The sequence below is a fragment of the Chlamydotis macqueenii genome, chromosome 5, assembly GCF_036417535.1.
Source record: "Chlamydotis macqueenii isolate bChlMac1 chromosome 5, bChlMac1.mat, whole genome shotgun sequence".
Taxonomy (NCBI): domain Eukaryota; kingdom Metazoa; phylum Chordata; class Aves; order Otidiformes; family Otididae; genus Chlamydotis; species Chlamydotis macqueenii.
In genome coordinates, this window is record NC_141560.1 from 41820130 (window position 1) to 41835776 (window position 15647).

General features: G+C 38.5%; 1 protein-coding gene across 7 annotated transcripts in view; it reads right to left on the reverse strand.

Annotated features, from left to right (window-relative positions):
- Positions 1-395: 395 nt before the first annotated feature.
- The window catches only part of MGA (MAX dimerization protein MGA), a 63720-nt gene continuing 48468 nt past the window's right edge, over positions 396-15647 (reverse strand). For 4 of the 7 annotated variants that reach the window (XM_086749946.1, XM_086749939.1, XM_086749942.1 and 1 more), the window contains 8 exons: positions 13563-13687; positions 12125-12176; positions 10264-10449; positions 9464-9575; positions 7754-7987; positions 6517-6693; positions 5961-6113; positions 396-4925 (listed from right to left, as the gene is read on the reverse strand). In XM_086749946.1, coding sequence (XP_086606072.1) covers positions 3625-4925; positions 5961-6113; positions 6517-6693; positions 7754-7987; positions 9464-9575; positions 10264-10449; positions 12125-12176; positions 13563-13687 — 2340 coding nt within the window. In that variant the 3' untranslated portion in view covers positions 396-3624. The remainder of the gene's footprint in view (positions 4926-5960; positions 6114-6516; positions 6694-7753; positions 7988-9463; positions 9576-10263; positions 10450-12124; positions 12177-13562; positions 13688-15647) is intronic. The other 3 variants (XM_086749943.1, XM_086749945.1, XM_086749944.1) reach the window with 3 other exon arrangements.

Below are 15647 nucleotides of genomic sequence, written 5' to 3' on the forward strand. Positions count from 1 at the left end.
GGAGAGTGATTTTATGCAGACTTAAATCTTCAACTGTTGTTTTTTTTTTTTTTTTTAATTTTTACACCATGATCGAATGTTAACCCCATTGGCTTCCTGCTTAAGCAGAATTTTGGTGAAAATAAAGCTCCTTGAGTACCTTTTCTGCATCTAGCAAGTCAAAATCCCTTTTTACAACCAGTAACATTTCCTGCATACTGCTGAAGACTAAAGAGAGAAATCTCCTCCGAGTTGTCAGATTACCTGAACCAAAAATCAGATGCTTGCATTGCCAAACTTCTGCCTCAGAGCATGTGTGTGTCATTTGCTCAGGTCCAATGCCACGTGTCACCAACAGCATGCCACCAAGTCATTTCTGCTCCCTCTCCCTCTCTGTAATAAACTTTCAAAGCCAGTTTCTAGTCAATCTCGATCAGTTTATTTTAGTTTTACACTTTGTCCCTCACATACAGAGTCCTGTACTGTTAGATTTCTACAAAAATATCAATTTTTCAAAAGCAGAAAAGAGGGAAAGATATATTTTAATATATAAAAGGAAAAAAAGCTAAATCTGACATTTAATTATATTCTTAAAAACATTCCAGTCTATTTACAATGTGTAAAAAACAAAGAAAATCTCCAGGTCTCTTGGTCTAGTGAGAACGTGCGCCTTGCAGGGGTTTCCTTTGTTCTCCCAGTTCTAAAATCTTTTCATTACATGTCATATTCTTGCATTATTGCCTCAAAAGACAGCATACAGAATCTTTAAAAGGTTTGTTCCAAACCAATGGGGGCTTGAGGGAAGAGCAAAATAAAAAGAGTCAGCATTTAAATTAATGGCAAAACATTAAGTTGCAGACGTGAAATGGTGGAACAAGGAGAGCAAAAACTAGGAGCATTTCAAACATGCTTCGTTGCCTGGTAGAACCCATCTTGGAACTGCAGCAACTACCACTTTTTGCAGCCAAATCTGGGGTCTGTTCTTAGTTAATTTAGTCATCATGTTCAGGAACCAAAATTATTTGCTGTCATCTTTACACAGTACATTTTTATTGCAGTAAAATTCCTTACTGCCCAGTGCCAAACAGCAAATACATCCAGGCATTTTCCATTACCTTGATAATGGACAAAACATCCTTGAAAGCACAGCATTTATTTTAGATAATATTTGAATGGTTTTCATGTTACAGCTTTCTCTGTCCCACAGAAGCGTGCAAAGCACACATACTTTTAAGCAGATGATTAGCATACAATTCTGTAATAAAAATTAGCCATTTGGAACTATAAAAGGATAGGGTGCAGAAAGAAAGGTCAGTGATTAGGGATTCACAGCACAGTTCTGATTGCTGTGTCACGCATAGGAGGAATGAAATCTATTGGCAAAAAAACCTGCCAGAGGTAAAAAAATAAGCAACTTCAGCCTATTAGAAATGCTCAGAACCAGATTCCCAGGTAAATAAATTTAAGTCTGATGTAGTGCTACTAAACTAACTTTGTTACTCCAGACTCCCACTGGTTTAAAATAATTATCGCTAATAATAAGCAAGGTATGTCTAAATATTTATCCATATTGTAAGTTCCCTTTTCTAAGGCATTCAATAGCAAGCATAAGACCCTGCATGACTCTCATGCTGACCTATATGCTCTTTTCCAAATCACTAATGCGGGACTTTTATCAAATATAAAAATAGTAAATACGCGAAAGGCAGTAGAGTTACATGTAACTGCTTTAAAACACCATTTAGAATGGTCAGGTGAAGAAGCTTTTTTATGTAGGCTCTGGAGTAGCTTTATGCATACTGAGCTTGAAGGGCTTCTCTCCTCTGCAGCACAGTAAAAAATAATAAAAAATAAACACCCAAGGTACATGTACCCCTTGGTGGATCTAACCTAGACACAGATCCCGAAGATGCAGCTTAATGAACAGGGCATACAGTTACACTGTGTACAAACACTGTGGAAGAACATCACTCTCAACACCTGCACAACCTCAGTGCTGGAAAAGATGAAATTCCTGCGTTACTGCATCACCAAAGATGGGGAATTTCAGGGGGGAAAATCCCAGCTGCTGTTGCTGGAAGAGTAAAACAGGGCATTACAGTCCCAAACATAAAGCAAAATGCACCACCAAATTCTGTATAATTTTCATGGCAACGTTTTTTACCTTTTTGGAGCAGTTAAGAAGCCCCTCAAGCGCACCGTTAACTCCTATTTACAAACTTGATAGGAAAAGATTGTGTATACACTCATTAACAAATCATCTCACCTAGGCTGAAAATTTCATTTGTCAAGAAAACTATGAAAACAAAAATTGTGTACAAAAATATAAATATCTTTACAGTCTGTAGGCCCTTCACATCCAACAGCTGAACAGCGAAGAGTATCTACAGGTTATTGAGTAAGCAGTAGCAGAGAAGAATAAAAAATACATCTTGTGATTCAATACTGCCCTATTTCCCTGGTAATGAGCATTTTTGTTGACTTTTTTTTTTTTGCTATACACAGCTTGTGCAAATGCAGTGAGAAACCTCTGAGTACCTTTCCTGAATTTATAAAGAAATGGAAGGTTTGGAAAGATATACACATATTTTCATATATACATTCACATATACACCTCGCTCATTTATGCTAGGCTACAATAGTCCTGAAAGCATTCTGATTTTTATGAAGCAACACTTCCTATTAACATTCCTAGCCACCAAATACATCTTGAAGAATGACAGGAGGAAAGAAAACAAGAACTGGGAAAACACTCAAGGTACTTCAGCAACATATTTAAAGACATAGCAAGAGGGTGCCCAAACTTCTTTCTAGTCTCTGTAATATTCCCTTCCAGATGCCCTAAGCATCAGAGGGAGTATTTGTATAGGGGCAGGAGGCAAAAGTGAGGGGTTTTTTTTAGTAGTTTTATTAAAGTTAACATACTGTCCTACTTCTAATTACACTGGGAAATAGCATTTTCTTCCCCATGTAGTGAGAGTTATAGACATTTATTAAAATCTTCTGTGCATAAGCTCCTAAAAGAGTCTCTGCCAGAGAACTATCTAGCACCAAGGAACAAAAAACTTTTCACTTCAGCCCTCTGCACAGTCTCAGATTTCCCTTCCATGTCTCTAGGTAACAAGCTTGAGAGTAACCACAATCTCATTTCTGCACATTCATCACATTCTGCAAACATTAAAAACAGCAAATGTGAACAATCCCATTTCTGCATAGATAATTTGCATGATACAAAAACAAGTCATCCAGATTTTTTCCCCAACAGGACAGCTGCCTCCCTGGGGGTGGAGGGGAGAAGGAAGAAATCACTTTCAATAGCCTAGGTTTCTCCGTCCTTTGACAAACTATTTCTGTGAAGGACTCAATTTTGGAAAGGATACCATGTGCCCAGCAATGGTTATAGATAATCTTTCTTGTTTTGTGAAGGGGAAGGAGAACACCTAGAACGCAACAGTTGAGGTAAAAATATATCAACATGCTTAAAGTTTCATAGCACTTATTTCTCAATTTGGGGCCTGCCCTCAGATGAAGGGAGTGCTGATGCCATACAGAAAACAAGTGTGGCAGACAAGGGAAGTTGCCAGACTCTGACACTGTTTCACTGCTTCAGATCTCCACTCCAGTCTCTGATTAAAAAAAAAATGTTTATTTGCCTGCTGAATTTGAAGGTAAAGTCCCTGTAGTATTTAATTTCGTAACCACAGGTGCTAACGTGGGCATCGCTTTGTTATCCTGCCCCTCTTGAACAGCTGCAGGTAATGAAGTTTTTACCCCACTGGGTGGCAATTTTGCAACTACAGGTGCCAATAAGGGCATCACTTTATTACTCTGCCCTTCTGAGTCCACTGGCAGACTTGCCACTTTTAAGCCAAGTGGTGCCAGCTTGGGCATGGGCCTCCACAAAGTGTCAGAATTACTAGCTTCCGGATTAGTTTTCATCTGCAAAACTGGTGGAGTCACATTAGTGGTCTCTGACAGCGTTGTTACAGTTTTGCCATTCCCACCACTGGTTACGGGCAGATGGGGAAGTGGATCCTTCATTTCAGCACCTATTACTATTTTTAAAACATCTGCTTCCGATGAAGGCTCTCCAGAGTTCTTCTCCCCATCAGTAAGGTCATCGTCTTCCAGGTGCAGCAGGAGAGGGCTTATAGAGCCACCACCCTCTGGAACTTCAGGAAGGTCCTTAAAACTGCCTCCCAAATGGCCAAACTGGAAGGAAGACCCATCTGCAGCAGTGCGATCACTGGCTGTTCTCCTACGAGTTTCTGCATTCTCATGAGAGAAATTTGAGTTCAGAGTGCTGGGCAGTTCTGACATAGCTGAAGCATCATCGTTCAGTTGCTGATTGAGGAAGGCAATCTCATTGAGCAGTGAAGTGAGGGTTTCATCAGTGTCATCACTCTCCTCAATGCTGCTCAGCAATTCATTTGCATCCAGTTCTGCTTCCTCCATTGCAGACGCTACTTTCCTCAATTCCATTTCTATCCTGGAATCTTTGATCTGCAGCTTGCGGAATGCCAATTCTTTAGATTTTAATCTTTCCCCTGCAGGATCACCATCTTTCCTCTTGGCTTGGTTTCCTACAAACTCACCAGTGCAGACCTTTTTGCTAAAGAACTCTGGAGGTTCCTTTGGACATGGTATGTTCCGGAAATGGAAAAAGCCATCTTTATTTTGAAAGAAAGATTTTGTGGGACCTGCGGTATTTCTTCTCTCTCCAACACTATCTCCAGGACACGGTTTGTTTTTTTCTTCTGAAAGGATGCTATCACTCTTCCTACTTTCAAGGGGTGCTACAACCAAAGATTTCTCAGAAGCCTGGGCACCTGCAGCTGTTGTTGTATTAGAATTTTTGTTTCTGTTCAGGTTTAGACTCATGCTGCCCTCAGCAGCCAGTGATGTTACATTAACAATCTTTGGCATCACGAATGAATCTTCGCTTTCTGCAAAACCAAACAAAGCAGCATCTATCAGGATTCATGCTAACTGCAAGATAATTCCTAATTAAATATAATTTGCTCACTTTCAGGTCTTCCTCAAGTAAGACCTATTCACAATTTAAACTGCTTACACAGTTTTGGTCAAGTGAAGCCTTAAAACCCTAATAGCTCAACTTTCAACTTGTAGAAAAAGAGCAAGCTCCACATCTGTTATCCCACAACCACTTGCACAGTCCCTTCCTTCATCAGGCTGGCACAAATGCAAGTAACTGTAAGACTTAGAAGTCTGATGGTGATGCACAAGGAAAACAGAACGATAATTTTCTGCCTTACTGTTTTTTCATGCTTTGCTTTTATGCTCCTATTTTGCAATAGTGACTTTGTGCACAATACTACAGAGGCATTTAAGGGACTATACGATTACTTACTTTGTGCCTCCAAGTAGTTTCCTATTTATAGCACTCGGATTTTCCCAGCCCCAAATCTGAAGTAAATTTTCCTTTCTCATTATGACTAAATTACTACAAGAAAGCAGAAAGTGAGTGGTGTGCTCTTAACACAACAGACGGCAAGCAGCACGCCATCCGTTGGAACCTCCCCACACCTAGACCCAATGTACAATACTAATGTACAATGTTCCAACAGGCAGCTGAGCTGGCAGGTTATGGGAAAGGGTTGGGCCAGAGTAAGAGCCTGGATGTAACAGGCAAAGATTTTCAACAGCTCCCCTACCACTTTGCACTGCAGCTTCCCCAGCAGGATGCATCATACCACAGACACATTCCAGTCCCCACTTATTCTGATTCTGCTGAGGGCAAGGAGGATCAGTTGAGGTGAAGGGAAGCTGAAAAGCTCTCATCTATAATCCGCTAGAGGCCCCTCTAAACTGTTCAAAACATTTAATAGCGATATTCTTTGAATACCAATGCAATAAAACCTATCATTACTTCTTAGTGAGAAAACAATTTACCTTCATTTTTGTAGAGGTAATGTTCCCAGCATGCAAGCAAAAAGGTCCATAAGAAACAAAGAACCCACCTGAACGGGGCTCTGTAGCCGATACTACTGTTGAGGCCGCTGGGTTTCCAGCAACAGTTGACAGCGTAATGGGAATGGTAGAGTTAGTAAGGATTCCTTTTACTTGGACAGGAACTGTTGATCCTGGCAGCTGAATCATCACAGAAGCAATACCTTATCCAAGAAAAGAGGAAGGCAAGGTGAGTTGGAAACAAGAGCTTTTCAGATACTCAGTCAAGCCTGGAAGAGCCTTCTGCTTCTAGGCAAGATTTTGCACTGTAATACTATCCGAAAGCGGTAAAAAAAATAGAAACAGAGATTGGTTAGATAATTAAGAAATCTTTCCTATGTCTCCTTAATTTGGGAATAGTGAAAATTTAACTTACCTGTTGGTAAACTGACAGTTTGAGTGAATTACATAAGATATCTCAGAGTTAGATTCTACCTCACTCATTTAAGTTGTAAAAAAAAAAAAAAAAATTAAAGCAAAAAATAATATGTTACTTGGTAAACTGCTATGCATATCTATGAAGAGCATGATACTGATTTTCATTAACATATTCTCACATGATTATACCTGGCTGTGCTGTTATGGTAGTACTGACAGGCCGAGGCTTTAATTCAGCTTGCAACAGTGTGGAAGGAACAGCTGCTACCTGCCCTGGTACCAGTGGGCTGTTCAGAGTAAGCACTTGCCCCTGCGGAGTCATCACTAGGCTTGCAGCAGTCAGTGTAAGAGAGGATGAGGTGTTCTCTGTAATAAAGAAATATGTAAATCAGTCATTTATTCTAGTATGGCACCCTTGATGGCAAATGATACCCTGCGATCCAGTGCTAAGTACAGCTGTGGAAGGAACTCCAGCTAGAAGGTTTACAAGCCCTAGATTAGAAAACTGCTACAGAAGCTACGCATGCTCCAGGAACCTCACCTATATAGCTAGAGCCCATCTGTACTATCCATGCAGTGTAACATAACCCTAACTCTCCAGAGTGGTATCCTGATGAAATATCAGAACAGTCTTGCTAAAATTAAAGGGGACTTGTTCAGTCCAAAAAAAGAAAGGAAGTTCTCTCACCACATCCAAATTCTGATGACAAACTTCCACAGGACTGGCCAAAAATGAGGCTTGGGAAACCAGAATGATTGGTTGTTTATAAAAGCCCAAGACCACTTCAAGTAAGGTCTGTTTAATATTACCAAAATAAGAAACATTACCAGATCCTTATGGAATATTGTAGTCGTACTACCATGAAAGCTGAACTTCTGCCACTCTCTTGTTCCTTCCTACGTTTATGGTGAGAAAGTCTCCATAAACACTGAATACTTCTCTACAAGTTCTCAGCTCCACAAAAATTCTGAAGTGTCTGACAATTCTGTAATTTAATTTAAGAGCAAGTCTCCCACCACCTTGAGAGACAGCTTGTTTGGGGAGGGATGTTTTAAAAACTGAATCTATTCTATCAACTCCAGTATTACGGGGGTTGAACTTCAGGTTTTGGTCAGCAGAAAAAGAACTGCCTTTGCATCTCAGAAATCACTGCAGATTTGCAGTGAAACTCCATGAGACCAAAGGGCAACTTAACAGGATTTTACTTCCCATCACTCAAACTCCAAAGTCACCTTCATCTGAAGACCTCAGTACGGCACCGAAAACAAATCCACACCTACTGGATGGACACATCCTGGTCCTATACTCAGTTCTGCTTCAAGAAAGAAGTTTGCTGCACAAGTAGGCTAGCATTTTGCTCTCCCATGAGGTGCTGCTTCAATGTCTGGTCCCCTTTATGCAAAACATGCATTGCTTTTAGCCCACCTGTGGCACAGCCTCCTTTTCTGGCGAGTATCAATGGTTTGCCTCTTCTATTTGTCATAGTCATTTGGGCTGGCTCTCTGGAGGGAGCAGAAGATGCTTCTTGCTTTGTGCTAGCAGTCGAGGTTACAACAGATTCCTCTGGTTCAGTTTGTTTCTTCTTTTTTTGTGCTTCTACTGCTTTCTGTTTGGCATAAATGTATTCTAGCTTCTTCAGGACAACCTCTTCTGTCTTCCCTACAGAAAAATTATCAGAGAGTCAATCTGTCTTCAAACTCTCTTTCCAAAAGTAGAGAACCGAAGACAGAAATAGAAATCTATTAAGTTGACACCATTCAACTACTATTCAATAGATAACCACCAACTCCACCTAATAAATAGCATATTTAATAACAGAGGGAAGTAATTATTTATTTATTTATTCCAATATTTTTTTTGTCCCTCAGAAACATCCATACATTTTAGAATTTATCTGCAACTTTAATGAGCTGAAATTAGCTTGGACAAGCACTAGCTCTTGCTGAACAAGAACCATTTGAAAATATCCACAGGTGAGAAAAAAGCCTCCCATCTCTCCTAATGATAAATGTATGACTACCAGACTAAATGTTACCTTTACCTGGTATGACATTTCTTGGACTAATGGACTCTGTTACTCAAACGGCATTTAAAGGCAAACTTACATAGAGTTCACCATTGACATGAAAACTGTAACCTTGACCAAACAAAGCTTTTATAAGTAATTTGTTTTCTGCAGATGCACACAATTTAATACGATAAAATATATATACTATACTAGCTTGTTTCCTGCTTAGTATTTATATTCTAACATCATGGTGTATCTTTAATTAAATCTATATTTAACTGACTCTCCTGAAAGAGGATTTTTTCCTCATCAGTTTTGAGAGTTCACTTTCACTTTTTATTTTTTTTAAACCAAGTACCTCAAATATACACGAACTGATCCATATAAATACACAAGATTTAAGTATCATTCATTTCTACTTTACAAGTAGTCTCCTGTTTTTATTCGCAGACATAAGTAGATAACAAGAATAATTTAATGCTTTGTTTGTTCACAAACATTTTCGCACTGGCTGGACATGTGTCACAGCTTTCCTACACCTCCAAATGAGCCAGAAAGACACAATAAATATGACACGATTTTGTCTTGAAATGCCTAGGTAAGTAGCAGCTCAGAATATACTGTAGTTTTGTTCTATGGACAGAGCAGCCACTTCCAACACACTACTAGCACTAGTTCTCAGAAAAGCAGTACAAGGATAGTTATTTGCAAAGTTGACCAAAAAAGTCAGAGGTTTTGGTACTGATCAAAGACAGCTGTGTATACTTGTGAAGCACTGAGCAGAAAAGCAATTTCAGAAAGTGACTAACGGCGGAACGAAGTGACTTCCCACCGCCCTCACAAAGCATAACCAACACACAGGAATCCCAAGCCTGTGGCCTGTAGCACATTGAGATCATTCTACACTATTTTTTAGGCATGAAGGAAAATAAAAGCAGTTCTTATCAGCATGATGAGTGTATCACTGAGTCAAAGCTTAGCAGGTCTTTTTGTTCAGCATCAAGAGTCTAAATTTTATGTGAACTAATGACTCACTCGGATCCACTGAGGATTACTCCACTCACTCCTATTCTTAAAAGTATTTTCTTTCATTATTCTAGCTAGTCTGTATCCAAAACCAGTCTCACCTGAAAGTGTGGATACTTTTCGAATCAGAACATCGTGTTTGCGTGTCAGTAAGGTCTTCTGTCCCATAAGTTTATCTGCCTGATCAGTCAATCCTTGGATTTCTTCATAGGCCTAGAAAAGTGTTAGGGAGCTGATTTATAAACCAACAATACATAAAACAATAAAATAAGTTTCATTCCCAGAAACCTTTACAAAATTTATTTCAACATTTTCATAATCTTCTGAAACTAGGACTCAGAGAAAGCACGTGAAGTACCACGTAATGCCAGCTTCACATAAATGCAAGCTGGGAAGTGATACATATCTTGTTCATCCTTCCTCCAAAGTTCAGCTATTTTAAAGAAAAAAAAACAACTTTTATCCCACAATTTCAAAGTACAACTAACAAGCATAATTATGTATCTACAACTTCTGTTTTGTTTCCTGTCATTTACATATTTAAGTTTTCAATGTCAGTACAATATTTAATGAAATGCTATCTTCTCCTGCATTAAAAAAATAAGTCTTCAATGTATTTCAAAATTGCCTCATTAGGGAATTCCTGATCTCTGACTAAGAAATCAAGACATAACCTTCCACTGTTAAATTCACAAATAATACAACATGCATCTCTGTCATCAAGATAAAGCTTTTAGGAATACAGATTCTTTCAGATATTGTTTTATTCTAGAAAGTCCTGTAAAGGTGACAGAAGCTCTCTATTCCCAGTATCAATGGGACTCACTCAAAGAATTTACACTAGGTTAACTACTCTGTCCAAATGAAATTATTCTTGTCACTTAAGCTTCAAAATACTTACTTGCTTAAGAATGTAGCATTTGGAGACTTTGGGAAGGTTGTGTAAACCCAGAGTTTTCTTCAACTTTTCAAAGAGAACTCTCATTTCATTACGTCGACGGCGTTCATTTGCTGTGTGTGTCCTGCGGTAATGAGCAAATGCTTCTGCCTCAGTTTTCAGCTTTCTGGTCCGGAATTGAGGTTTCTGCTGGAGAAGTAACCATATTGACCAGTTCAAATTAAAAAAGTAACATAATGGCAAACAATGTTCAAAGGCATGCCTGATTTACAAGGTTTCTACAGACACCTGAAGATTTAATGTCATGCTGTTCTGCTATTATGTCTTCATGAAAGTTCAGTGTTAGAAGCACAGGCAATAAGCATGAAATGCTGACCAACAAGAAGTGACCAACGTAAGCACATTGATCCTAAACGAAAAACATCATGAGCAGTCCTTTCTATTCATAACCTTTCGTTTTTTCCAATACAAGGCTACTTAGGTAAGTCACAGCATTACAGCAAAATCACACATGGTTGGGCCAATTTTTTTTTTCATTTGCTTGTAAAAAAAAAAGTCTACTAACAAACAAAACAAACAATAACATCAAATACAGGATACTTAATTTTTTCCCTGGAGTTCAACTAGTTTGATTTCTATTTTGTTTCACAGGTATATATGGGTTGGGGTCAAGAGACATTGGAGGTAAGAATGTGAAAGACGGCATTGAAACTTATCACCCCAGACATCTACCAAGAAACAGAAAGTGTCAAGGACAGGCTCCGATTTTGAATTTGCTTAAGTTTCCAAAAAGGCTGACAGGCAATAAGCATAATTACTAACCTCTACAGATTTGAAGGTTTGTTACTACATAATCTTATAGGTTTTGTACAATTATACTATTTATTTCATGCTGAAGTAATACTTAAAAACTAGCATTAACACATTTTTTACATCATTTTAGGTCTGCTCCAAACCCCAGTAAATCCTTGGAAAGACTCCTCAGGTCCAGCAATACTATTTCTGAGCCTGCTGGCCTTAGGAGGAATCTGAAGACCGTCTCCTGACATCCATTTTGCCCTCAGAGGCAGACTGAGCACAGTAAGGCTGCAACTGCATCTGCTCTTGTGTTGGGCATTAGGTTCCTTTCAAGGAAGGGCCTCGTGCCATAACTTCAAGGGCAGAGACAAGAATACAGGGAAAAGAGGAGGCAGGCAGAGCATCCTGGAACCCATCTTGATCTTGGGCAAAAACATACATATCAGTCTGCTCTAACATGTAAGACATACATCAGGCTCACATCCCACCTCAAAGCCCCACCCCACCCCAGAAAGTAGCTCTAGACCTGACATCAAGTACATCACAGATGGTTATCATGGACAGTTAGTGAAACTGGCTTCAGAGCCACCCTAAAATACAGCACAATCTTCAGAAGGATTGCAATGAGTTTTGGTGTGAAAGGATTCTGTGTTATCTTGCCTAAATACGTATTATTTAAACTGTTGTCTTCAGAAATCCTTTGCCCAGTGCTGTGCCTATATAAATCCTACATACAGACAAAATAATGAACTAAGAAATGTTTTCATGTGTGCTGTAAACATTATTTATGCCAAGAATACAAAACCTAAGCAAACGTACTAATAAAAGGCAGCTATTCCTCCTGTACATAAAGCTGAATCTGAAACCACTGATGCCAGTAGCAATCCTTTTTCTTTAATGCGATTTGGACTAGGTCCCTGCCCCCCATATACACATTTGGTTTCTTGCATTTAATCATAAATATATGGAAGGGAAATAAATGGCATTAAGAGCTGCACTTGAGATGAAAGTTTATCTTTAAAATGGAGGTGTGATACCAAAAGGAAAGAGGAGAGCAAACATATACCTTCGTAGGTTTTTCTGATAATTTTTCATCCGAAGAACTACGAGCATGGTATCTGGAAGAAAGGTAGAAAGTTTTTCCCAACACTACTCATCTCATGCACTCTATCCTCATTAACTACATTCCAACAGCCTAGAATTGCTCATTTTTATCCATTAACATTAATTCTTCCTTGTATAACTATATGAAAGCAGGATACTATTGAGCTTTCTCAAGAAAGTGAACTCTTATCTCCAATGCCATCATCCTGGAAAACATTCAGCTGTTCTGAAAGCTGTAAAATTATCCCATATTGCAAAAGACAAACTATATGCCAAAGAGAATAAATTCAGTCCATAACTAGTAGCTGCAGAAAGTATATTTTTATTACGTTTTGGCTCTTTTTAAAAAAAATACAGATTCAATACAGATGGCAGAGCAATCCCTCCCCCACCAAGAACAATAAATCAAAATCCTCACATTTACTACTACCCTAATATATAGTAACAGCTTCCTCATATCTCACGAGCATCAACAAAAGAAAGAACAATACATATCTGAAAGAACTAGTTTTTACAAAACATGACGCCTGTTTTTCTCTCTCACTGATTGTTCACAATTTATAGCAAAGTCACCATCTAAGGATAAAAGCAGAGCTGTATTGTTGAAGGAAAAAAAAAAAATAAAAAAAAAGAAAAAAAAAAAACAACTATCTGGGAGATATACTGTATCACCAAACAGATTTTCCAAGGTTTCTTAAAAAAAAAAAAAAAAATAAAAATTTTCAAGCAAAAATAACTAAGGATGCAACATTCCCCATCCTCTGGTTTGGTGCAACTGAGAAATAGCCATGAACATGTTTACACACCTCAAGTACACCATGTTCTTACTTTGCATTTTGTCATTATAAATGCAAAAGTAGCAACAATAATAAAAACAAATAAACAGAAAAAAAAAAAGTCAAGCTATCCAACCATGGCAGACTAGATGTAAGTAAGAAAATACTTTCTTTGCTGGGGCAATGGTCCCAAAGACAAAGCTTTAATTTACAGGATCAGGGATTAAGCCAATGACTGCTCCTGCCTAGAAGTAACAAGCCCACCAGCAAGAATAAATAAAGCTTGCAAAATCACATTTTAAACCAAGATGATCCTGCTCATATTCAGTTTGCAGGAAGGGAGGCAATTCACTCATAATGATTTTACATTACAAGATCCACATCCTCATAAACAAATTAGTTAGAGGGGAGGGAAAACAAAAAAAAAAGGCTAAGACACCTCGAATCTACTCTTAGTTCTGACAGCCCCGTCCTCACAGACACTGGGAAGCACCAGTGCTCAGGAAGATCCGACACAAGCCTTACTTTGTCTTACCATCACATTAAACCTGTTGTTTAATGGGTTCATTCAACACCAGCTCATCAATAAAATACAAAACTGTAGTGCTCTCCAAGGATGCTTACTTCTGTATGGAAGGTCGGATATTAGCAGCTGTGGCCTTCAGACGGGCAATGTTAATCTTCTCTGAAAGCTCCTCCACGGTCTCAATGTCCACCTGCTCGTCATCCTCACTGTATTCACACGCATCCTGGAACAGTTTTTGTTTTGTTTTTTAAAATGAGTATCTACTTAGCAAGAGCTCAGGCCAAAACAGTTTCACTTCAGTCTCAAGAGAGATTACATTAGAACATTAAGAACCATTAAAGAATCAGCATCTCCAGCTACACTGGCAAATAAACAGTGCTAAGCTGGAAGTTATTTTAACTGTCACCTTTAGGAATTCCTCCCACTAGCAACTCTGCAAAATGCACTTTACTAAGGGCAAAACCCATCTCTGTCATTTATGCTTTTACTATGGGTGAGATAAAAAGCTTTCACAGGGCAGAGCTTTCCCGTCTCCATTTTCAAATAAGATTTAACTGCCTCTACACCCTACTACTGCAGACTCTTGCTAACTAACAATTTTTTGACATGACTTGAGACAGTTATCACCCTGGCAATGGTCTCTCATACCTAAGACAGCAACAGTCAGAACATCATACAACGAGGCTTCTTTGGGTCATACAGTAAATTGCTTACATGATTAAGAGTATGATTTTGGCTCCTTCCAAAACACTGCCCAAGAGTTATTTTAAATACTTATGATATTCTGAAGAGTACTTTTTCTTCTGTGCTTGCCTGACCAAGAAAACTTGCTACCATCTGTGAAGACAGAGATAGAAAACAACTGCAGTGCAGTACCAACTACAAGAGTTAAATACCGATCTTGTGGCTATTTGTAGTATCAGGTGACTCCTCCCCCTAAACAAAAGAAGCCTTATTCAAGGAATTTTTATATTAGTTTTTATTGAAGTTTTTTATATCATAATTTTTGTTCTGCTTACAGAATGCAGAAAACTTTCTCCTACTTAAGTAAGAAAATGTAACTATACTTCCATTCTGTACTCTATTTCACCCAGTTCCCTGAACTATCCTGTCCTCCTCCTATTCTTCTCTTCTGTCTTTCCTTCCTTCTCTTTGTCCTTCTTTTCTTTTTGAGGAGCTGCAATCTCCTTCTTTTCTGAACTGAATACTTACCTGAAATTGACGCAAGCAGTTAATCAGAAAAAAAACACTAAGTGCAGAACAAGGCAAAAAAAAAAAAAGCAACGTGCAATACCGGATCAGTAAGTGGCCTCTAATAAATGCTCTTCATGGTACTGATTAAAGTTATCTGCAGCTCACACTGCTGTTTAGAGAAACTCCGATTAGAAAGGAGAAAGTGTTCCATTTACTCAAGCTGAACCCAGATTAGGCGATATACAGCACTATTAACGAAAACAAACAAGAGCAGCCTAAATTACCACACAAGCATAGCTAACAAGTGGTTCAGGATACACATTTCCAATCATCAGTCATGAAACGTACACCTGTGAGATGTGCAGCTATGTTAGTTTCAAGGGACCCAACTTATAACCAGACAGTAAACCTTTTTGATAATTTCCTTTTTGATAGAGAAGCAAGATCTCTAATAACCTACTGTTTTATATAGTATTTGTCTTCTTCACACTGACTGACCACAACCTTTTCTAAACCAAAAAAAAGAAGAAAAACACAACCCCGAAACTCACAACTCGCAGCGGGGCTATCTAAAATTCAAACAACGACATAAAAACTGCCACTTTAGTTACTGACACCAGAGTGACCACCATTGTGAACCATGCTGCCACATAAAATTATCAGTATTTTATAAACCTTGTATAATACATCACCTCCTTGTGTGATCGAGGCTACAGAAAACTGAAAACAGAATCCATATGAAAAATTAGGCAATTTTGTCCTCCTTTACTAAAGGCTACACTAGGGATATAATCTTTGTAAAGTATAGCAACATACACTTTGTAGCAATGTAGTCTTTAGTAAAGTATATAGTAAGTGTATGCGCATATATGAAAAAGGACATACAGATATATGTGTATGTATACAGTACATATATTTTAGGGTCTACATACATACATACACACGTATGCAATACTGCCTGTAGAATCTTCCAGCTTTTTAAGAACAAG